General features: G+C 38.3%; 1 protein-coding gene across 1 annotated transcript in view; it reads left to right on the top strand.

Annotated features, from left to right (window-relative positions):
* The window catches only part of ADCY10 (adenylate cyclase 10 (soluble)), a 135,141-nt gene that overhangs the window by 44,911 nt on the left and 65,229 nt on the right, over positions 1–25,001 (top strand). Inside the window, exons 13-17 of the mRNA XM_006872618.1 lie at positions 2,431–2,584; positions 5,360–5,552; positions 6,086–6,172; positions 12,814–13,088; positions 16,751–16,887. Of these exons, the coding sequence (XP_006872680.1) occupies positions 2,431–2,584; positions 5,360–5,552; positions 6,086–6,172; positions 12,814–13,088; positions 16,751–16,887 (846 nt within the window). The remainder of the gene's footprint in view (positions 1–2,430; positions 2,585–5,359; positions 5,553–6,085; positions 6,173–12,813; positions 13,089–16,750; positions 16,888–25,001) is intronic.

Genomic DNA, 25,001 nt, shown 5'->3' with positions numbered 1-25,001 from the left:
ATTGGTCATGTGCACATCCTTTATAAAGTGTCTACAAATCTTTTGTTTATATTTTAAAAAATTTAGTTGTATTTTTTTCTATGAAAGATCTGTCAGAATTATTTTATATCTTCTGAAAATGGTCCCATTGTCATTTGTTTGTTCTGCACATAACTTTTCCCATTGTGTTTGTCTTTTTACTTTTAATAATGTATTTAATGAATGAAAGTTCTCAATTTTAATTAATTCAATTTATCTAATCTTTATAGCTAGAGCTTTTGTATCTTACGTACCACATCTTTCCTCATCCAAAAGTCGTGAAGGTAGTTATCTGTGTTCTCTTTTAGACATTTCATTGTTTTACTGTTTACATTTAGGTCTGCAGTCCATCAGGAACTAGTGTTTTTGTGATCTTGGTGATAGGGACCCTGTCATTGAAAAACTAGCTTGAGACTAGTTAGGGATGTAGACCTCCAGTGAGGCAGCGGTAGTACCCTGTGAGAGAAGAAGCCATGAAGATTGGCCTGTGGATTCTGAAGACAGCCTTTCCTAGTAGCACTTTTCCTTTGTTAGACCTGAACATACCTGAGAGTTTCATCATAAGTTAAAGCTTTGTCACAGCTCTGTTAGGACAGTTAAGAGAAGGCTCTGCTCTACACTTGGGAGAAATACTATACCAGAATCTTGGTGTCAACAAAGTCTAAAGGAAGACAATAAAAGTTCCCGAACTGCCAAGGGCTCTTCCACCAGCCCCAATGTTTCACTTGCATTGCATCCAGACTGTTGTCACATCTTCAAGAAAATCACTCCATGAAGTCCAAATTCTCCAACTCCTGTGGAAAAGGAAAGCACTCTCTCATTTTTATCTGAGGCCATAATTTCTATCCCAGGATATACTTGTGACAGTGTTTGACAGCAGGTAGAAGTCCTAAGCCCTTTCATGTGGACCTAGTATGACAGTCATATTAAATTCTACTGAATAAAAACGCACTGATTTCTTAGAGTCTGTTCTTAATGTCTTTTTGCCTTGATTGAGGCAGACATTAGACATAAAACATTTCCTTAAATCTATAGCAAAAAAAACTGACTGACAGAAATTAGCAGTATGGGAAATGACCTTCTTTTGTGAGAGCTCCTGTAAATAAAAACATATATGCTAATTAACAACATAAGGAGTCCTGGTGGAGCAGTAGTTAAAGTGCTCGGCTGATACCCGAAAGGTCAGCGGTTTAAACCCACTGGCTGCTCTACAGGAGAACGATGTGGCAGTCTGCTTCCATAAAGCGTTAGTCTTGGAAACATTATTCTGTAAGTCAGAATCAATTTGATGGCAGCTGGTTTGGTGTTCTTGAAATCAAAAACACAGATGACAGTAAACTATAATGTTTTCTTGGTGTCTAGGCCTAAGTATCCATCACTGGATCAATGGTCCTAATTTTCAAGAAAGACATTAGCTAATACCTGGGTATGTATTTTTTCTCTATCAGTGTATTTCTAGCGTGGCCTCAGTGATCTATCCAGAAGAGAATGAACAGTCTGCTTCAAATAAGTCTCCAATTCTTTTAACAGAAATCGCTCACTATTTTGAAATTACAGTTTTCCGGTTCCTTTCCTGTTGATGCAGGTTTCCAAGCATAGAGTTTAGTGTCAAATTTAACTAAGGCATCCTGTTACATATATTTAAAATCACATTTAAAAAAAACAAAGAAAAGAAAGAGAAGAAAAATGACAGTGATAGGTTACAGGGACTCCCCCCCCCCCCAATTTTCTAAATTTCCTACACTGAGCATGTGTTACTTTTATAATCAGAAACAAAACAACTACAGTTTATTTTTACTGAGAATTTGTGTGGTTCATATGATAAAAACAATCTACATGAGTTTTGAAGGTAAATTTTCTTCAGATCACGGGAAATACTTCTAGTAGTCCTAAGTCAGGTATAATTTTTAATTTACAGATGACAAGTTTACTTCATCACAGAAAGTGAAATACAAATATTTTGTGCATAATTTTTCAGTATTTGTTGTTACCTATAATTATTTTTTATAAATTTATTCCAAAATAATCTACAGTTTACTTTTAGTGTGTTATAGAAAAAAAAGAAAACAGATTATAGGGTCAGATAATCTAGATTTAATTCTTGGGCAATCTAAGCAAATTTCAGTTTTTTATACTGTAATTACAGGAATATTATAATGAGTTACAATAATACTTTCTCTCACAGTTTGTGAGAACCAAATAAAGTTACAAAAACCATATTGCTAACCTTAAAGCTGTAGAAAAAGGTTTTATGTTTTTTTGAAGTACGCAGGGTCTTCAGAAAGCCCATGCTCAATGCCATGGAAATTCCAAGAGTATTCTTAAAAGGATGTCACTATTTGCTTTTTAAATATTTCTAGACTATTTTATGTTGATTGGGTTTGCTCCTTTTTTAAAAAATAAAAATAACAGGACGTGATAAGGAGATCAAATACTTCATGTGTACTATGAAGGAATATTTGATGTGTAACTGTAGCCGAGTCCTAATGTATGAAGGATTACCAGGATATGGAAAAAGCCAGATACTTATGGAAATCGATTACCTGGCCCAAGGTGAGAACCACAGGTAAGTGCCTTGGAATTACCGTTTCTTGTGAGCCCAGAGAATTCTGAAGTCCTTAAAAGAGTTTCATTATTTTAACATTCCTCTCATTTGTATGACTTGCTTTAATGTAAACTAACCACAGTCCTATCAGTTAGTGGGTGCCATAGACATTGTGCCAAATAAATAATGATAAATATATGAACTAAGCAAAACAGAAGCCAGGCTCACCCTCCAGGTTCTGATGTAATGTCAGGTGGGACTTTGTTGCTGTTGCTAAGTGTCATCAAGTCAGTTCTGACTCATAGTGATCCTTTATAGGTTTTCTGAGGAGCAGCTGGTGGGTTTGAACCACCAACTTTGTGATTAGCAGTCCAGTGCTTACCCTAAAGCGCCACAGCAGAAGTCCTGTGGGGCTTGGGTATCAGTATTTTAAAGCTTCCTAAATAACTGTAATGAAGAGCATAGATGTGAACTTGAGGACTAAGGTGCGCCTGACCCAAGCCATGGTATTTTCAATAACCTCATATGCATGTGAAAGCTGGACAGTGAATAAGGAAGATCATAGAAGAATTGATTTAGGAGAATACTAAAAGTGCCATGGTCTGCCAAAAGAACCAATAGATCTGTTTTGGAAGAAGTGCAGCCAGAGTGCTCCTTAGAGGCCAAGATGACCAAACTTCGTCTCTCATACTTTGGACATATTGTCAGGAGGGAACAGTAGCTGGAGAAGGATATCATGTTTGGTAAGATGGAGGGTCAGAGAAAAAGAGGAAGACCCTTAATGAGATGGATTGGCCAGGTGGCAGTATCAATGGACTCAAGTGTGGCAACAGTAGTGAGGCTGGCCCAGGATCAGACATTGTTTTGTTCTGTGTATAAGGTTGCTATGAGTCGGTGCTGACTTGATGGCACCTAACAACAACAACAACAACAACAACAACAACAACAAATGACTGTAATGTGCAGACAGGTTGAGAATAACTGGCATTGATGTTGAGACCAAGGCTACATGGGGCCTGCAGGTCAAACCCTTACCCAGCCAGCAGCATGAACAATCAGCAGCATGTACAATCACTTAGTCCTGAGAGTGGGCATAAGTAAGAATAGGCCTCTGGATCTCCCTCAGGCTCTTGTGCCCAGAACTAATGTATGTTCATCTAAAAACCAGTTACCATTGAGTCACTTCAGGTTCATGGTGACCCCATGTGTGTCACAGTAGAGCTGTGCTCCATTGGGCTTTTAGTGATTTATTTTTTCAGAAGTAGATCTCTAGGACTTTCTTCCAAGGAGCCTCTGGGTGGAGTTGAACTTCCAATTTTGGGGCTAGCAGCCAAGTATGTTAACTGTTTGTACCACTCAGAGACTCCTAATATACCTAGCAATGTTATTGATCTGTTTCCATACAATGACTATCACCAGGTTTATCCTTTGGGATAATCCAACTAGCATCTTCATGGCTATGAGTACTAGGGTAGCCAATAACAGTAATGGTGATTAAAACAATAATAATGGCTCCACATACTCTTTCATCATCTAACCTAAAAGTTAGAAGGGAAAAATGTGATTACTAACTTTATATTAGGGGTCCTGGCATGGCACTGTAGAATAAACACTAGGTTGCTGACCTCAAGGCTGGCAGTTCAAAACCACCAGCTGCTCCTTTTAAACCCTATACAGATTGCTCTGAGTCAAAACTAACTCAACAGCACCTAACAACAACAACTTTGTATTATTTTTAGCTATATTTCTACACTTTTTTTTTTAAACTATTTATTTAAATATTCTAAAATATCTTGAACATAGATGAGGGGACTATTCCCAGCAAACAGAAGAGATTCATTCATTCATCACTTGTTGAATAGCAATTACATTTCAAGAACTGTTGAGTGAAAAATTTCCCCCAATTGAATAATATCTGATCATTGCCCACAAGAAGCTTTCACATGAGGAAAGAGAGAACAATAAATATAGAAGGTGGTGTGGACAATGACAGACACATGTAATAGGGTATTACGGAAACCCAGAGACAGGGATAAATAGCCCAATGCTGAAGGCTTCCAGGAGGCTATTCCTACTCCTGAGATTTAGAGAACAGGAGATAAGAGATTAGGAGGGGACTGTAAGCAGTGATGGTGTTCCAGGCAGAGTAGAGAGCAAGGAAAGGAGAAAGCTTTTCACATGCAGGAAATTCTCACCAGTATGTAGTTAGAGGGTAAATTATTGTTAGTCAGAAAATGGTAAGAAATGGCGGAGTGAGACGTACGTAACATAAATGGACTCGGGCCTTCAGGCAATAGGAACCACTGAAACAATTTTAAGTTAGATAGTAATTTGAAAAGTTTGTATGAAACGAGATCCTTCAAGCTTAGGCAGGGTCAGTAGTTTGCTATTTTGCAGTACTCTGTGTGAGGACGGAGTCCTGGTGTGGCTCTGTGGGTTAATGCGCTGGACTGCGAAGTCGGTTTGAACCTCAAGGTCGGCAGTTCAAGCTCACCAGCCCCTCCTTGGAAACCCTATACAGGGTCGCTATGAGTTGGAACTGAATCTATGGCACTTAAACAACAACAACAAACACTATGCGAGAGCACAGAGGGTGAGTGATAAGACTAGAGAGGAGGGAATAATAAAAGTCTCATCCTTTAGGAAATCAGTAGGATGAGAAACGTATCCTAGCAGTTTGGGAAATCTCAGTCATTACAACTGAATACTGAACGTCAGAGCTCTCATTCAACATTTATTATTTTCAAAATATGTATCTATTGACTCTCCTCTAACTCTTGACTTTCTTATGAACAGGACTATTGCTATTGCTTTGACTAAGATTAGCTACCATCAAAATTTTTATACCATCCAAATACTCATGGCAAATGTACTAGGTCTGGACACTTGTAAACATTACAAAGAACGGCAGACCAACCTTCAAAATAAAGTCAGCACACTGTTGGATGAAAAGTTCCATTGTCTTCTCAATGACATTTTCCATGTCCAGGTAACTAGCCAGTATTAGACTTCCACAAGTGTCCTGATGGGGTCGGGAGGCAGCAACTCCTACCTGATGCCTTATAACGTATGTCTCTTTGGCCTTTATTATTTTTTCCTTATCTGGAGCATCCAAGTGTTGAGGAAATGACTTCCTTGTCCTCTCTGAATGCACATCTACATTCCTTTTTAAAATGTATTTTTCACATCTACATTCTTGATAATTTTCGGAATTATTTAGAAATGGCATCCTCAAGAAAATCTCACTGATAACCTAGGGATTCATTTTTACTTATCTTTTCATCATAACTAGTCTGTGGCACCAAGTTACTTTGCTCCCTCAGTTGACAGCCATCACAAATACAGAATGTGACCTGTTCATATTAGATTTAATGACATAGAGTATCAGAGCTGGAAGAGATGTTGTGGATTATCCAATATGTGATGACACAGAGCAGTAAAGTAATTTGTCCAAAGTCACATAGCTAGTACCTTCTCTGACTATATTCCCATATTCAGTAGTCTCATAATTTTTTTTTACAGTTTCCCATTTCACGGGAGGCTTCCAAGATGAGCTCTGTGAAAAAGCAAAAGCAATTGGAAGCATTGTTTATGAAGATCTTGGAGCAAGTAAGAGCCTCTGTGGGTCAGGAAATAGGGGGGTGGGAGGATAGGAAGACTGAACCACAAAGCCCGGGGGCCTGATGAGTTCAGACTCCATTGGCAAGAAACCTTGAAGTATATACAACCTTTATTCTACAGAACTTCATTCTTCTCCATCCTTCCAAATCTCACACTCAGAATCTGTTCAGAATTTAGCTACATGTAATAAAAAGGAGTGCCTTAATATTGCTTCCTTCCAGTTGTTTGTCAGTTTGTTGTACTGTGGTGGCTTGCATTTTGCTGTAATGCCAGAAGCTATGCCACCAGTATTTTAAATATCAGCAGGGTCACTCATGGTGAACAGGTTTTAACGGAGCTTCCAGACTAAGGAAGACTAGGACAAAGGTGAGGCAGACTACTTACGAGTATGTAGTCACTGAAAACCTTACGAATAACAGTGGAACACTGTCAGATAGCACCAGAATATTGAATATTTAAAGATTATGAATAACACCAATATATTATCAGATAAAGTGCCAGAAGATGAGCCTCTCAGGTTGGAAAACACTCAAAATACGACTAAGGAAGAGTCGCCTCCTCAAAATAGAGTTGACCATGACAATGTCAATGAAGTAAAGTTTAGGAAGCATTCATTTGCTGATGGGGCACAACTCAAAATGAGGAGAAACAGATGAAAATATCTATTAGTATTCAGAACATGGAATGTATGAACTATGAATATAGGAAAATTGAAAGTTGTCAAAAATGAAATGAAATGCACAAACATAGATATCCTAGGCCTTAGTGAGCTGAAATGGACTGGTTTGTCCATTTTGAATCTAACAATCACATGGTTTATGATGTAGAAAATAACAAATAGAAGAGGAATGGCATTGCCTCCATCATCAGAAAGAATATTTCAAGATCTATCTTGAAGAATAATGCTATTTGTGATTGGATAATATCCATACACCTATGAGGAACACCAGTTAATACTACTATTATTCAAATTTACTCTCCAACCAGTAAAGTCAGTGATGATGAAATTGAAGAATCCAACGAACTTCTTCAGTCTGAAATTGGTCAAAAATGCAATCAAGATGTATTGATAATTACTGGTGATTAGAATGCAGAGGCTGAAAACAAAGAGGAAGATCAGCACTTAGAAAACATGGTCTTGGTGATAGAAATGATGCTGTAGATTGCATTATAGACTTTTGCAAGGCCAATGACTTCATTGCAAATACCTTTTTAAACAACATAAAAGATGACAATACATATGGACCTCACCAGATGGAATACACAGAAATCAAATTGACTACATTGTGGGAAAAGATGGTAGAAAAGCTGCATATCATCAGCTAAAATAAGGCCAAGGGCAGACTGTGGAACATAGCATCAATTGCTCATATGAAGTTCAGGCTAAAGCTGAAGAAAATTAAAACAAATTCACAAGACCCAAAATATGACCTTTAACATATCCCATCTAAATTTAGAGATCATCTGAAGAACAGATTTGATGCATTAGACACTAATGACCAAAGACCAGAAGAGTTGTGTGATGACATCAAGAATACCATCCAGGAAGAAAGCAAAAGGTCATTAAGGAGACAAGAAAGAAGGACTGAAACTGATGTCAGAAGAGACTCTGAAACTTGCTCTCCAGAACATATATGTTAAAGCATAAGGAAGAAATGAAGTAAAAATGCTGAACAGAAAATTTCAAAGGACAGCTTGAGAAGTCAACTTTTATAATGAAATGTACAAAGACCTAGTTTAGCATTTCTCAAGCTGAAAGAACTGAAGAAACAATTCAAATCTCAGTTTGAAGTATTAAAGGATTCAATGTATTGAATGATGTATATTGAATGATGTAGAAAGCTTCAAAAGAAGATGGAAGGAACAATTTTTGATAAAGGAAACAAGTGTAAATTGCTACAATTTGATGAAATTGACCTATACTTATGGATGTAGTAGCTCAAAATACTAACTGAAAGGGAAGGAGTCTTCACATCAAGTATCAATCCTATCCCCTCTGTATATCCAGTTGATAGGGACGGGCAACTTAAAATGACGGGACTATAAAGGCATGAAGTGACTGACTTACAAGTTTTCAAGAGGGGTTTAGTTTCAGAATGTGCTTGGGGAAGGTAGAATCCCCACTGAATAGTTTTCATCTTGTCTGGATGAGTCTGGTGAAAGGAGATGGTGATAAGATTCTTATGATTCAATAGTGAGTAATTGTTATCATGACTAATTATGATTGTCACAACTGTAAAGGAAGAAGTTTTGTAACACAAAGAGGGAAGTAGTTAATCTTACAGTCCAGGAACAGAGGACCCTAGGACCATCAAGGGAGAAGAGCATGAGCGGAAAGCGGGACCCTATCTAAAGAAGCGGTGACACCAGCGATAGAGGCACAGATGAGGACATGGAGAGAGAGAGAAGCTTAGGTCTTTAGACACATGAAAAGAATATGGCTGTGTGCTGGCAGCCAGGAGGCAGACTTCAGAATGTGCCCTTTGGTTGTTTAAGTGGTTACATATTCCTGAGTGTTTTTGTGTACATCACACAAAACAAAACAAAACAAAACAAAACAAACAGAGGGAATAGAAGCAAATACTGTTGAATGATGATGCATGGAGGAGACTGTAATCATTGCAATAAAACAATGAGTGTAAAACCGATATTCTCCCATGGAAACTATCACTCAATAAAAACTTAAAACAAAACAAAAAACTTAAATTGAAGAAGAAGAAAAAAAAAGATGGAAGGAATACACAGTCATTGTACCAAAAAGTAATGGTCCATTTCAAGAGGTAGCATATGATCAAGAACCAATGGTGCTGAAGGCATTGGTGATAAACAAGTCTCCAGGAATTGATGTTATACAAATTGAAATATTTAATCAAACTAGTGCAGTACTGGAGATGATCACTCATTTATGCCAAGAAATTTGGAAGACAGCTACCTGACTAGCTGATTGGAAAAATAACCGTATTCATGCCCATTTCAAAGAGAGGTGACACAACAGGATGAGGGAATCATCAAATAATATCTTTAATATCACATGCAAATAAAACTTGGCTAAAGATAATTAAAATACGGCTGCTACAGTACATCAACAGGAGACTGTCAGAAATTCAAGTCAGATTCAGAAGAGGATGCCGAACTAAGGATATCATTGCTGGTGACAGATGGATCTTGACTGAAAGCGGAGAATACCAGAAAGATGTTTACTTGTGCTTTACTGACTATGCAAAAAGGTTTTGATGGTGTGGATAACAAACTATGGATACCATTGGGAAGCATGGGTATTCTAGAACACTTAAGTGTACTCAGGAACCTATATCTAGACCAAGAGGCAGTCATTTGAAAGAACAAGGGGACACTTAACGGTTTAAAATCAGGAAAGGTATGTACCAGGGTTTCATTCTTTCGCCTTACTTATTCAATCTGTATGCTGAGCAAATAGTCTGAGAAGCTGATTTATATAAAGAAGAACATGACATCAGGGCTGGAGGAAGACTCATTAACAATCTGCAATATGCAAGTGCTATAACTTGCTTGCTGAAAGCAAAAAGGACTTAAAATACATACTGATGAAGATCATAAGACTACAGCCTTCAATATGGATTGCATGTCAATATAAAGGCAACAAAAATCTCACAAGTGGACCAATAAATAACAACTGATAAATGGAGAAAAGATACAAGTTGTCCAAGACTTCTTTTTACTTATATCTACAAACAACAGTCTTGGAAGCAATAATCAAGAAATCAAATGGTGTATTGTATTAGGCAAATATGCTACACAAGACCTCTTTAATGTGTTCAAGAGGAAAGATATCAGTTTGAAGACTAAGGTATGCCTGACTCAAGCCAGGATATTTTCAATAGCTTTAACCACCATCATATACATGTGAAAGTTGCACAATAAATAAGGAAGACTATAGAAGAATTGATGCATTTGAGTTATAGTGTCAGGGAAGAATATTGAAAGCACCAAGGACTTCCGAAGAACAAACAAATCTGTGTTGGAGGAAGTACAGCCAGAATGCTACTTGGAAGTCAGGATGGTGAGACACCATTTCTTATACTTTGGCCATATTATCAGGGTGGACTAGTTTCTGTAAAAGGACGTCATGCTTGGTATAGTGGAGGGACAGGGAAAAAAAGGAAGACCCCTAACCAGATGGATTGGCACAGTGGTAGAATAATGGACTTAAGGGTAACAACAATTGTGAGGATGGCAAAGAATGGAGTAGTATTTCATTCTGTTGTGCATAGGGCCACTCTGAGTTTGAACCTACTTGATGGCTCCTCATAACACCAACGCCAAGGGTTCAAGTTAGGCTCATATCCATTTAGTATTTCCTTTTGTTTTCATGGCTCTAGTTGATTTTGATGCACAATCCAATTTGGTAACCCCTTCTAGAGCTGTGCTTTGTGTTCTCTGACAATGATCTTTGGATCATTAACTATTGACTTTAGGCAAGTTACCTAAACTGTCTTGCCTAAATTTTCTCAGTAAATTGGCCTAACTGTGCAATCTCTCACAGACATAGTGAAAATTAAATGAGTTAATTTATGTAAAGATCACCACACTAATGTCATATAAATATTGTCTTTTATTCATATATGAGAGAACCCAATTCAATTGCTTCATTGTAAAGTTGGAAAAACCAGGGTCAACAATGTACTATTGAATTTTTTTTTTTCCTTAGTTTCCTCAGTTCACAAATAATTTACTGAAAAGACTATCATATTACTGCACCTTACTTTTCTATCTGTCTCATCTTTTTAAAAACACCTCTTAGAAAAACAACCAACAAGCAAACATTATGTAACGTTAATCTCTCCACTAAGTAAAATATCTGAGTCAGTGATGGGCTAAATATTTTCAACTTCTGGTGTGGTGGCACTTGACTGACCACAAGGTCAGCAGTTGAAATCCACCAGCTTCTCCTAGGATATATACAGGGTCGCTTTGAGTAGAAACCAACTCAGTGGCATTTGACAACAAAGGAGTAGACATATTATGTACATGTCATAAAGTAAGTTGTTAATACTTTATAAAGATTGTATCTTGTGAAATGTTAAATTTGTTCATAAAAATGTAGAGGGAAAGAATGGTTTGCTCCAATCTCTTCTCATGGGGAGCCAAACAAAGCTAAGAGTTGTGGCAAGCAATGAGGATAAGGTAAAAGGTTTTTTATATTTTACACAATTCACATAAATGCAGGGCCTACTGTGTAAGGCATTGACATTAAAAATTGTGAGCTTCATGTCTTGTTTCGTATTGTATCCTCAGCATTTAGAATAGTGTCTTGGCTTAGCAGGTATACAATCAATGCTTTATGAATGAATAATTAAGACTAACTAGAGAAAAGTGGTGATGGTTGGTATCGACTCATATGACCTTGTATAGGCTTCCTGAGGCTGTAAATCTTTACAGGAGCAGAAAGGCTCATCTTTCTCCTGTGGTGTGGCTGGCAGATTTGAACTGCTGACTTTGCATTAGTAGTCCTAACCCATTGTACTACCAGAGCTTCTTTAGAGAAGAAAAGTAGCCTACACAATAAAAGGGACAGGAGATCTGTTTTTAAATGAACATATACCATAGTTCAAATTAGACTAGCATAAGTGTCAGCAGAGCAGGGACTAGATCTGTTTCATTCAGCTCCATGTATCCAGCACCTAGTTCTGATATATGTAAGTATGTGTTGACTATTGTTGTTGTTGTTATGTGCCGTGGAGTCGGTTCCGACTCATAGCAACCCTGCACAGGGTTTCTGAGGCTGTTAATCTTTACGGGAGCAGAAAGCCTCATCTTTCTCCCGCGGAGCAGCTGGTAGTTTCGAACTGCTGACCTTGCGGTTCGCAGCCCGATTCGTAACCACTATGCTACCAGACTATATGTAAACGCTAAGTGGACATCCATAGGGGAGCTTCATTAGTCAATAAATTTAAATGATTTATAGTTAGCATATCATTTTTTTAATGTAATGGGCTTTTTTTATTTGGCTTTTGCTGGTATCAGAGATCCATTTGTAACATATTTGTATTATTTTTATACCGTTGTTTGACCAAGTATGACTCAGTTTCAACAAGGCTCTGTTCAAATTACCATACATTTCAAATTAATGGAATCTAAATTCATAAAAAAATTATTGGAAAGAAAAAGGTTTAACATAGCTTCATTGTAAGAAAATCATATAGTTCAATAGACAAACATGCATACCATATTATTGTTATTAGTTGCTATCGAGTGGCCCCCAACTTATGGTTACCCCATGTGTCACAGAATAGGGCTTTCTTGGCTGAAATCTTGAATAGAAGCAGTTCACCAATTATTTCTTCTGTAGAGCTACTGTGTGGGTTTGAACTGCCAAGGTTAGGAGCTAATTACAAATTGCTTGCCCTACCCAGACTCCTTGCAAACCCATTGTTATTGTTGCTGTTGTTAAGTGCCATCTAGTTGGTTCTGACTCATAGGGACCTTATACAGGGCTTCCAAGGAGTGGCTTCTAGGTTTGAACAGCTATCCTTGTGTTTCACAGTCCAACGCTTATTCTACAGCTCCGCACCAGGAGTCCTTGAATACCCCTACATACATATAAAAACTAGATTTCTTACAGCACTTTTCTATTTCTCTATTTTGTTCAGACAGTGAAAGAGGAAAGGATTATTTTCATCATCGATGAGGCCCAGTTTGTGGATTCACCCTCCTGGGCCTTTATGGAGAAGCTGATCCGGACTGTCCCCATCTTCATCATCATGGCTCTCTCTCCCTTCTTGGACACACCCTGTGTAGCTGCCAGGGCAATTATTAAAAACAGGAACACCACCTATGTCAGCCTGGGTGCAGTACAGCCTAAGGACATCCTCAACAAAATCTGTTTTGACCTTAGTGTCAGTGGGATCCGCAAAGAACTAGACTCGTAAGTAATTCATTTTGTCCTGGAATTTTGACATCTGTGTTCATTCCTCAAGTTCTGACTTCATCAGTTTTCTTAGGATATGTCTTAAAATGCCTATGACAGTACTACTGCTGGCCACATTTTTGGAAAAGGTGATTCATTAGGCTTGGTTGTTGCTCACTTTCTCCTCTTATGATCCCCATTACACCTCCTCAAACTTTGCTTAGATGTATCAGTTGAGTTTCCCTTTCATTATGCCCGGTATGGGTATAATCAGTTTAATCAATAATGACCAAAGAAAAGCAAACTTACAAACATTGAAGACCAGACCTGGAATGTCTTATTCAGTCTGTAATATTGTAATGGCTTGCCATGTCTTTGGCAGAACTTTAAAGTTGACTCTCTGGTGAGCTTCTGAATTTAGCAATTCCTCTCTACCGGTCTTAATGGCAGACTTTTTAACATGGACAATGCCTCTTCCTTGGCTGACTGTTTACAGCTCCATCTTGACATCTGCATCCATTTTTTGTAGTGATGTTGCATTGCCCCTTGAATGAAGATGTCTTGAATAAAATCTCATGTAAAATAACTCCAGACACAGTTTTCTCTCCATCTCTCTTGGGTATGTGCATATTTGTGAACACACATACTCATACTCACAATTAGTTTTTGATTTAGCAATCCTTATTCTAGGAATCTATCCCAAAGATACTTTGGCAAAAATATAAAATGACATATAGACAAAAAAAATTTTTTTGGGGGGGCATTATTTTTCTTAGCAAAAGACTGGGAAAATCCAAATGCCCACTGCTAAGGAGAGAGTTGAATAAACTATAATACATCCATACTGTGGAATACTATGCAGCAGTATGGCATGAAGGAGTGATAAGGATACACTTTTCTGTGAAAAAACAAGATATATCCCAGTATGCAGTGTGTATAACATACTGTCTAATCTAAGAAAGTTGTGAAATATATGTGTTTGCTTACATTTCTTAAAAGAAATGTTGGAAGAATAAACCCAAAATCAATCAAAATGGTTACCAATAGGGTAAGGAAGGAAAGCAAAACTGAAGATATACCTTATTACATAGCTTTGACTTTGGAAAGATGCTTTACATAATTTAAAAAAGTAATCCCTAAAAATGGAAAGCAAATGGTATTCTGTGATATCTATCAAGTTGATAGCATGACTCCACGTGGAAAGTACTTTCAAGTGATAGTAAAGCACAATATGTTCCAAATGGGGGGAATAACTTAAATGTCCATCAACAGATGAATGAACAAACAAAATATGCTATTATATAGATACAATAGAACATCATTAAGCCATAAAAAGCAAGGAAGTTTTGACACATACCACACTACAACATTCATGAATCTTGAAAACATGCTGAGTAAAATAAAGGACAAAAAAAGTCATAAATATTGTATTATCCCACTTTGAAATATCTAGAATAGGTAAATATATAGAGACCAGAGTTTATTAGTAATTACCAGAAGCCACTTCTTAGGAGGAACTCAGTTTCTGTTATTGGTGATAGAATAATTTGGAAACTACTAGTAGTGAAGTTGCACAATATGTTTAATGGACTCAATGTTGCTAACTCGTACATATAAATATATTGAATTGGAAAATGTTTTGTTATATGTATGAGTCCCACAATTAAAATTTTAATCAATAAAAAACACTGCCCTGTACTGCATTCACCTAACAATCATTGCTATGGTTAGCCCATTGTTGCAGCCACATTGCCAATCCATCTCTTTGGGGGTCTTCTTCTTTTCTACTGACCCTCCTCCTTCCCAAACACGATATCCTTCTCCACAACTGGTCTCTCTTGACAATATGCTCAAAGTATGTAAGATGTTGTCTTGCCATCATTGATTCTAAAGGGCATTCTGTCTGCACTTCTTCCAAGGACAGATCTATTCCTTCTTCTGATTGTTGATGTTGTTAAGTGCCGTCAAGTCAGTTCTGACCCATAGCTACCACGTGTAGGGTTTCCAAGCAGCTGGTGAACTTGAACCACCAACTTTGTGGTTCAAACTGACTTTGCAGTCCAGTGCATAAACCCACAGTACCACACCAGGACTAATCCATGGGGTATTCAATTTTCTTCACCAACACCATAATTCAAATGCATCGATTCTTCTCTGATCTTCCTTGTTTATTTCACATGCATATGAGGCAACTGAAAATGCCATGACTTGGATTAGTCACACATTAGTCTTCAAAGTGACACTTTGTTCTTTAACGCTTTAAAGAGATTTTGTTGCAGCAGATTTGACCAGTGCAATATATCTTTTGATTTCGTGACTGCTACTTCCATGAATGTTGACTGTGGACTCAAACAAAAGGAAATCCATGACATCAATCTTTTCTCCATTTATCATGATTTTGTTTATTTGTCTAGTTGTGAGTATTTTATGCTGAAGTATAGCCTATACTGAAGGCTATAATCTGAGATCTTTATCAGTAAGTTCTTCAAATTCTCTTAGCTTTCAGCTAGCAAGTTTAGGTCATCTGTGTATATTACAGGTAGTTAATGTGTCTGTCTCCAATCCTGATGTCATGTTCCAATTCATGTGGTCTATCTTCTCAGATTATTTGCTCAGCATACAGATTTAATAATCATGAGGAAAGGATACAAACCTGATGCACAACTTAGCTGATTTTTAAGCCATGTAATATTGCCTATATTCAAATGACTGCCTCTTGGCCTATGTGAAGATTCCGTATGATCACAATTAGGTGTACTGGAATTCCCATTCTTCACACTGTTACCTATTCTTGTTATGATCCACAGAGTCAAATGCCTTTACATAGTCAATAAAACACAAGTAAAGATCTTTCTGCTATTCTCTGATTTCAGCCAAGATCTATCTGACATCAGCAATGATATCCTTCAATGCATGTCCTGTTCTAAGTCCAGCTTGAATTTTTGGAAATTTCAAGTTGATGTACTTCTGCAACCATTTTCAAATCACCTTCAGGAGAACTCTACTTGCGAGTGATATAAGTGATGTTATTCGATAATTCCTACATTATGTTGTATAACCTTTCTTTGGAATAGACACAAAAAGGATCTCTTCCACTTGTTGTCCAGATAGCTGTTTTCCAAGTCTCTTGGCACAGATGAATGAGCACTTCCTGCTTTGCATTCATTTGTTGAACCATCTCAATTGGTAGTTTGACAATTCTCAGAACCTTGTTTATTTGCCAATATTTTTAGTGTACTATGGACTTTTCCCTTCAGTTCCATTGACTCAATCATATAACAGTAGCTGAGAGAAGATGAAGACAAGGTAAAAACAGGTTTGAGGTACAGAAAAGTACAGTGGGAAAAACTAGAAAGAGAAAAGAGAAAATGAAGCAGTAGGACAAAAAGACAGAAAGGAAGAAATTGGTGGAATGGCTTTGACACCTAGATATATTTGGTTGAGCCTCAACTTTTAATGGAATGAAGCATCCTGACTTTTGGCTTGTCACTGATTTAATGTGGTATATCCTGTGACCCTTGTGGTGGTTCCTACAAACAGAAAATGAAGAAGACTAGGAGCCCAAGGATGATGTACAAGGGAATAAAAATTATTAGAGAAGGAGGCTATTTTCAAGTGATTGACAGGACACAAATATTTTTCTTTCTTAAGAAATGATGCCTTTTTATCTCCCACTCCAGGTACCTGGTAGAGGGGAGCTGTGGGATTCCATTTTACTGTGAAGAGTTGCTAAAAAACCTCAGCCATCATAGGGTACTCCTTTTCCAACCAGTGGAGTCTGAGGAAAAGGCAAATGTGAACTGGAACAACCTGTTCAGTAAGTCCCACAGTGATGGTTCTTTCTCAATAACTGAGTTCTTATGTGGAGAAGGTGGCCAGGGTGAACTATTCCATAGGCTGTTTCCTATAAAGACTGAGGGTTTTGAGGAAGCACAGAATATCAGATTTGGTAGTCCAGATTAGCATTGCCTGGAACTCCCCGGACTGGGCTAAAGAATGTATACCTGTGATAGACATGAGAGAATGAGGAGAAATCTTAAAACCCAACATTTCAGAACTGTAGGTGGACTTAGATGTTATCTAAGGAAAAATAACGGTAAAAAATTAGCTCAAAGTGATTTGTCAATAAAGTTCCCACACTACGGATGCAGAAAGGATGATGAAGGTTGAGATCATGGCACAAAGGAGATCCATTAGAACTTTTAGGAAAACAATTTTAGTGAAGGAAGAAGGCTTGGGGGTTGGAGTTGAATGATTTGAATGTAGAGGATTACAACTAGCATTAATGATAAGGAAATGCCTGTGGTGGATATATTATTTATTCAGGAAGTTAGCAGTGATGAAAAGAAAAAGTCATATACTAGAAAAAAATTTTTTTTTTAAGGCTGGAATGACATGTGTCTTGACATAAAGTAGACTATGTAATCAAAAGAAAAATTTGACCTTTAATTTAACCCAAAAAACCCCAAACTCATTGCTATCTAGTTGATTCCTCCTCATAGTAACTATATACAACAGAGTAGAACTAGCCCATAGGGTTTCCTATACTGTAATCTTTATGGAAACAGACTGTCACTTCTTCCTCCCTTAAAGCAGCTGGTGGATTGGAACCATCAACCTCTAGGTTAACATCCAAGCACCTAACCTTGTACCACCAGAGCTCCTTTAGTACTACATGTGCTGCTTAATTACTGGTATTTTGAGTCACAAAGTTCATTAGGCCCTTGGGTACCTCGGCTATAAAATGTAAGCTGTTAAGTGCTGTGGAGTCAGCTCCAACTCAACAATCCTGTATGGGTTTCCAAGGCTGTAAATCTATGCAGGAATAGAAAGCCTCACTCTTTTCCCCTGGAGCCACTTGTGGGCTCAAAACTCTGATCTCACTCTTTTCCCCTGGAGCCACTTGTGGGCTCAAAACTCTGATCTCAAAACTCTTATCCTCTAGAGTCACTGTGCTCCTGTAAAATGGGAGTGAAGGAACTCAAATCTCTCAAAATATGTTCATTCAATAAGCACCTAGTGAGCATCTTCTCTGTGTCTGATACCACAGTAGGGACTCTGGGAACTCACTGGAGCATAGCAAAATGAATACAGTACTCGTCTTGAGGTCTCATTATTTGGTTGTTGTTAACTAAACTTTTGATGTAATTATAAATTTACATGCAGTTGTAAGAAATGCAGAGACCTCTGGTCAGAACCGACTCAATGACACTTAACCACAATGTACCTTTGTACCCAGTTACCCTCAATGGTGACATAATCTAAAATTATTGTAGAAAATCACAACTAAATTGTCACTGATCCAGTCAAGGACAGAACATTTCCATCACAACAAGGATATCTCATGAGACTCTTTTGTAATCACATCCTCTTCCCTCTCATCCTTATTCCCTTCTCAAGCCCTGGCAGCCACTAATCTGCTCTCCATGTCCATAATTAGTGTCATTTCAAAATGTTTAATATGTAAATAGAATTAAACATCAGGTAACTTTTTGGGATCAACTTTTTCTCATTCAGCATAACTCTCTGGAGATTCATCCAGGGTGTCTTGTGTATCAATAATTTACTCCATCATATGCAAGTTGTGCCGTAAGTTGTTTAACTAATTGAAGGCCATCTGGGCTGTTTCCAATTTTTGGCAATTACAAATAAAGCTGCTATAAATATTACTGTACAGCTTTTATATAAACATAACTCTTCATTTTTCTTGACTATATGCCCAGGAACACAGTTTTTATGTTTTAGTTTTTAGTGAAACTGTCAAACAGTGTTCCAAAGGGATATACCATTTCAAATTCCATCAGCAATGTATAAGTGATCCAGGATTTTCTATCTTTCTTTCCAGCACTTGGTATTGTTGTTAAGTGCTGTTGAGTGGATTCATATTCATAATGACCCTGTATAAGGTTTCCAAGGAGTGGCTGGTGGATTTGAACTGCCAGACTTTGCAGTTCAAACGGACCTACGGTCCAGCTCATTATCCCACAGCACCACACCAGGACTCCAGTACTTGGTATAATCAGTATTTTTGTTTTCATTCGAGCTATTCCAATAGTAATATAGTGATATATCTGTTGTTTTAATATGCATTTTCTTTAAGGCTAATGACATGTTTTCATGTACCTATTTGACATTTGTCCCACGGGAGAAAGATGAGGCTTTCTGCTCCCATAAAGATTTACACCCTCGGAAACCCTGTGCAGTGTCACTAGGAGTCAGAACCGACTCCACGGTACTTAACAACAACAACAATGAGTTTTAGAATAATCTTTCTATATTTACAAATAAAATCACCCAGGGATTTTGAAAGGAAGTGTGATATGTTATCAGCTGAATTATATAGAATTGGTGTCTTTATTATATTAAGTCTTCCAAACCAGAAACAACATGATATGTCTCTCCATTGATGTAGTTAGATTTTCTTTAGTTTCTTTCATCAATAATTTTACAGCATACAAGTTCTGTATATGATTTGTTAGATTTACATGAAAGTTTCTCCTTTTGAAATTTTATTATACAATAAACATGTAGACAGCAAAATAAAAAATAAAATTTTGGTGTCCACAAGCTTATAAATTTACAAAGGGAATTGATTTGCATATATTTATCTTGCTCCTGCAATCTTGCTGAATTCATGTATTTTAGATTTTGTGTCCTTGCCAATAGGGGTAATTTGATTCTTTCCTTTTCAGTCTGTGTACTTTTAATTTCCTTTTTCTTGATTATTACAAGGAAGGAATAGGGGTAGATGTCTATTCCATCTTTCTGGAAGTGACAGTCTCTTTAGTTTGATGTTTGTTTTTGTTTTTTTGTTTTTTAATGAGTCAAGTAAGTGATGGTGAGAATGTGCCTTGGTAGCTAGAAGCACTTTGTATGTTAATATCACTGTACTTGCAGATCATAACTTCTTCTGCTCAAAATATATTTAAGTGTAAGGATGTGGTTAGGACTGTTTATAGATGGTGGGTTTGTGGGCTTGGTAATAAAAGAGCTGATGGTGCTGGTTGTCTCTGTGCAGCATGGTAGAAAATCATTAACTCAAGATGACAGGGAAATTTCACAAAAGATTCATTCCTCTTTCTTTTTGAAAATTTCCCTGTCTCATGAGTGGATGGATGAAGCTCATGTGCCCCAGGTCTTCTGTGATCTGTGTTTCAGTTGGTGACTGGACCTCTGTTTCTTAATCCATTAAAATTAAAAGAGAATGGAAGTTTTTCACAAACTTTTTGAAGTCCCTTATACAATAATGCATGATTACAGGCCTGCATGGTCACATGAAGGGGAGAAATGAGACAAAAGGTAGTCTGCAAAGTATAGGGTCAATGTTAAGAATTTAAAGAAAGTTAAGGAGGATCTTTTTTTCTTTTTGGATGATGCAGGATTAGAAAAAATTAGATACACCTATGTTTATTGAGTCCTTGTGTGGTGCTATAGGATAAAGCACTGGATCACAAGGTGAATTTGAACTACAAGGTCAGTAGTTCAAACCCACCAGCCGCTCATCAGAAATTCTATTCAGGGTCACTATGAGTTGGAATCTACTTGATGGCACTTAACAACAATAACAATATATATATAAGAACTCCTGCATGGTGCTTGTAGGACCAGCACTGGTTTGTGAACCATAAGATCAGCAGTTCAAACCCACCAGTTACTCCTCAGAAACCCCATGCAGGGCTGCTAAGAGTCAGAACTGACTCATTGGCACTTAACAACAACAACACACACACATGTAAAATGCAATCCTTTGGTTGGTTTGTTGGTTATGTGCCATGGAGACAGTTCCCACTCATAGCGACCCTGTCTAGGGTTTCCGAAGCTATAAATCTTTACGGGAACAGAAAGCCTGAACTTTCTTCCATGGAACAGCTGGAGTTTTGAACTGCTGACCTTGAGATTAGCAGCCCAATTTAAACCACTACGCTTCCAGAGCTCCTATACAGCCATAAAAGATGATGAGTCCCTGAAACATCTTATATTGTGAATGAATCTGGAAAGGCACTGTGCTGAGTTAAATAAGTCCATCACAAATGGACAAATACTGTATGATACCTTTTTACAAAAAGGCAAGAATAGGTATAAGAGGGTAAGTAAAAAAGTATTGCTATGAGGGTTTCAGTTTATACATACATGGATGTATTCCAGACAAAACACATTTAAACATGTCTCTACAATCAGTGGATTGCTTAAATTCTTTCAGTAACCCTTAATCTTAGTTTTGTTGTCGTAAATTTCTGTCGAGTTGGTTCTGACTTATAGCAACCCTGTATAGGGCTTCCGAGGAGTAGCTGGTGAGTTTGGATCACCAACCCTTTTAGTTAGCAGTCCAGTGCTTATCCTATAACACCATGCCAAGATTCCTTTTAGGGTGCTTTCAAATAAAAAAGGTCCAATCAAAATTGACTTCCAAGGGGATCTGCTCAGCCACTTAAATTCAAGGCAGGGATCAGCTAAGATTGTGGTGGTGGTGGTGGTTATGTGTTGTGCGGTGAGTTCCTACTCAAAGTGACCCTATATAGGGTTTCCAAGGTTGTAAATTTTTACAGGAGCATAAAGTCTCATCTTTCTCTTACAGAGTGGCTGGTAGATTCTAATGGCTGACCTTGCAGTTAATAGCCCAACTCATAATCCACTATGCTACCAGAGCTCCTTCTGGTGACTATTTTTTGGAACTCTAAAGGGGAACCTAATCAGCTATATAAACTCCCAAAACCAGTATGGAATACTATTAAGAAATAAATACATTAGAAATGGCCAAATTAGTTTCAAGGATGGTATAAACCCAAACCAAACCATTGTTGTTAGGTGTCATCTAGCTGGTTTGGACTCACAGTGACCCTATGCACAACAGAACGAAACACTGCCCTGTCCAGAGCCATCTTCACAATCCTTGTTTTGTTTGATTCCATTGTTGCTACCACTGTGTCAATCCATCTTGTTGGGGGTCTTATTTTGAGTGCCTTCCAATTTTATTTAGAGGTGCTCATCTTCTGGCACAATATCAGACAATGTTCCATGGCTATTCCTGAGATTTTCAGTGGCTAACCAGCTGCTCCGCGGGAGAAAGATGAGGCTTTCTACTCCCGTAAGGATTTACACCCTCGGAAACCCTGTACAGGGTCGCTATGGGTCGGAACCGACTTGACGGCACTTAACAACAACAACAACAACAACCATTTAGAGACCTGGTTTAGCAGAGTTGGATAAGCACTGGATTGCTAACTGAAAGGTCAGTGGTTCAAATCCACCAGTGTCTCCTTGGAAACCGTATATAGGGTTGCTGTGAGTTGGAACCAACTCAAATGTCACTTAACAAGAACAACTACCATTCAGAAGTGGCCTGCCTCTCCTTCCTAGTCTGTTGTAGTCTTGAAGCTCCACTAAGAGCTGGCCACCATGGGTAACCCTGCTGGTATTTAAAATACCAGCTACACACAAGTCACCACAATATGGAAAAACTAGCTGCCATCAAGATGATTCTGACTAATGGTCTGTCAGAATAGAACTGTGCTCCTTAGGACTTTTGATGGCTGTAATTGTTTAGAAATAGACTGCCAGACCTGTCTTTTGAGGCACCTCTGGGTGAATTCAAATCACTCATCTTTTGGTTAAAAGACGAGCTTAATCATTTGTGTCACCCAAGGATTCCTCAAGGATGATAATGGGTCATTATATAGACTATGACGCCTATGATCATGATTTTTAGACTAAATCATTACAAAAATATATTAGCCAATAAATTAATGGAAGGAAATATGTAAATCTAAATGCTGCTGAACAATGTTATGCCTATATTTTATCTATGCATTTGTCGATACATTCAACATGCATTTATTCAATGTCTGTTATGAGCTCTTTTTTAAAACAGTAAGGTTTCTCTCCTGCTTAAAACCTCTCCTATTGAGCTTACAACGAAATCCAAACTCCCAGCAGGATTGGGCATGTCTGTGGGACCTGACTTGGGTCTCCCTCTGGCTTCATCAGCAGCATTCTCATTGTGCTCTGCTCACACTGGCCTCATTTCCCCTAACACACCAAGCTCCAGGGTTCATGCTGTTCCCTCTTCCTAGGTGCTCCGCATAGTAGGTTGCATCTCTCCCTGAGCTCAGGTGTCATCTCCTCAGAGAGACTTCCTATGACCACTTTCTTTTGAAAGAAGAGCTCCCTATCCTGCAGCTTCTTATTAGTTTCTGTTACCCTGCTTATTCCTTTCACACAGTCTTATTACATTATGTGTGAGAAGGAATTCAGACTTGCTTGCCTATTGTGTATTGTCTGTTTTGTTAGAACAATGAGAAACAGACAATACAAGTTTAGAACAATGAGAAATAGAAAATACAAGTTTCACACTCTTGTACACCACTGAATTCCCAGTCCTAGAAGGATGTTTGGTACCTAGCGACACTCAGTTTGTATAATGGTTGAATAACTGAAAGAATGGTGCTAGGACTTGGAAGGGGGGATAAAGAAGCATACAAAAGCATGGAACAAGTCATGTCCTGATTCCCCACCCTCTATCCTCAAACACACACACACATTCACACACACACATGCTCACATATCCTGGCCCCTTTTTTGGATAACCTGGTATAGTACTGTAGGAAAAGCACTGGACTGCTATCCACAAGGTTGGCAGTTCAAACCCACTAGCCGCTCCTCGGAAACCCTATACAGGATCGCTGTGAGTTGGAACTGACTCAACAGCATTTAACCACAACATCAGGTCGTCCCTTAGCGTCCCTGATTCTGCACTCTTCTGACCTGTATTAAGCTGCTCCTCATCTCCTTTCCCTGGGTCCAAACCTCTGATGAGGGCATTCTTCAATTTGCATTCTTAGCTTTCTTCTCTGCCACTTGGTACTCTTTCCTCAGTTGTTTTCATCAACTCCCAGGCCTTCATATGTGGTGTGTGCACTCATTTGTGTGCAATTTCCAGCCCTAACTTCACTCCTGATTCCAGACCACATTTCCAATTGTCCATTGGACTGTCTTATAAAACCAGAAAACCAAACTAAGTACCATTGAGTTGATTTTGACTCATGGTGACATCATATTTGTCAGAGTAGAACTGTGCTCCATAGGGTTTTTAATTTTTTAAAAAATGTTTTATTGTGAATTATGTGATAGTTTACATGGGAGAACATTAGCTTTGCATCCATCCTATTGTATATCATTTCATTGACATGGTTACAATCCCCTCCATGCATCATCAACCAACCAAAGGGTATACACTATAAGCCTACTCCCTGGTTGTCAGCACACAGCCCCTCTCCCTCTCTGGGTCTAGAGTCCCCAGCTACTCTATCTTTCCACATCATCATCTCTGCCTCCATCTCTGGAGTCACTGTTTCTCTGGGTAGGGTCCCACACTCCACTCTTCTCCCTTGATGGTCCCAGAGGTCTCCGCTCCTGGCCTGCAAAGTCAACCACTCCTCCTTTTGCTACAAAATATCTACCTTTACAGTTCCAACATTGTCCTGATAGCAATTATTCACTATTGTTCCACATGAGAGCCATCCCCATCTCCTTTCATCAGCCCCGCCCACACAGATTGGATACTGCTCAGTGGAGATTCTACTTTCCTCTGTGCCCTCTGGATCTAGGTTCTCTCTTGAAAGTTTGTAAGCCAGTCACTTCTTGCCTTTTTAGGCCCCCTCCCTGCCCCATTTTGGGTAGCCAATGTCCAAGTTGCCCATCCCTGTCTACCCTGTGTATGGAGGGGGTGGGAATGATCCTCACTGTAAAGATATTTTGAGCTACTGCATCCATAATATTACTCTTTTTTCCCTCTTCTTTCTTCTTCTAGTTGAGTTCTGATCATCCAGCCATTGAAGTCAGGTCAAGTGGGTATTATCTGCAAGTGTGGGTGTTCTTGTGCATATGCCCTCTATTCTTATCAGCTGGATGCTTCACTCTCCACTTTAGTCCTCT

This window comes from Chrysochloris asiatica, unplaced genomic scaffold (assembly GCF_000296735.1).
Source record: "Chrysochloris asiatica unplaced genomic scaffold, ChrAsi1.0 scaffold00207, whole genome shotgun sequence".
Taxonomy (NCBI): domain Eukaryota; kingdom Metazoa; phylum Chordata; class Mammalia; order Afrosoricida; family Chrysochloridae; genus Chrysochloris; species Chrysochloris asiatica.
The sequence above is the reverse complement of the archived record's forward strand: the minus strand, read 5'-3'. Positions and strand labels throughout refer to the sequence as shown.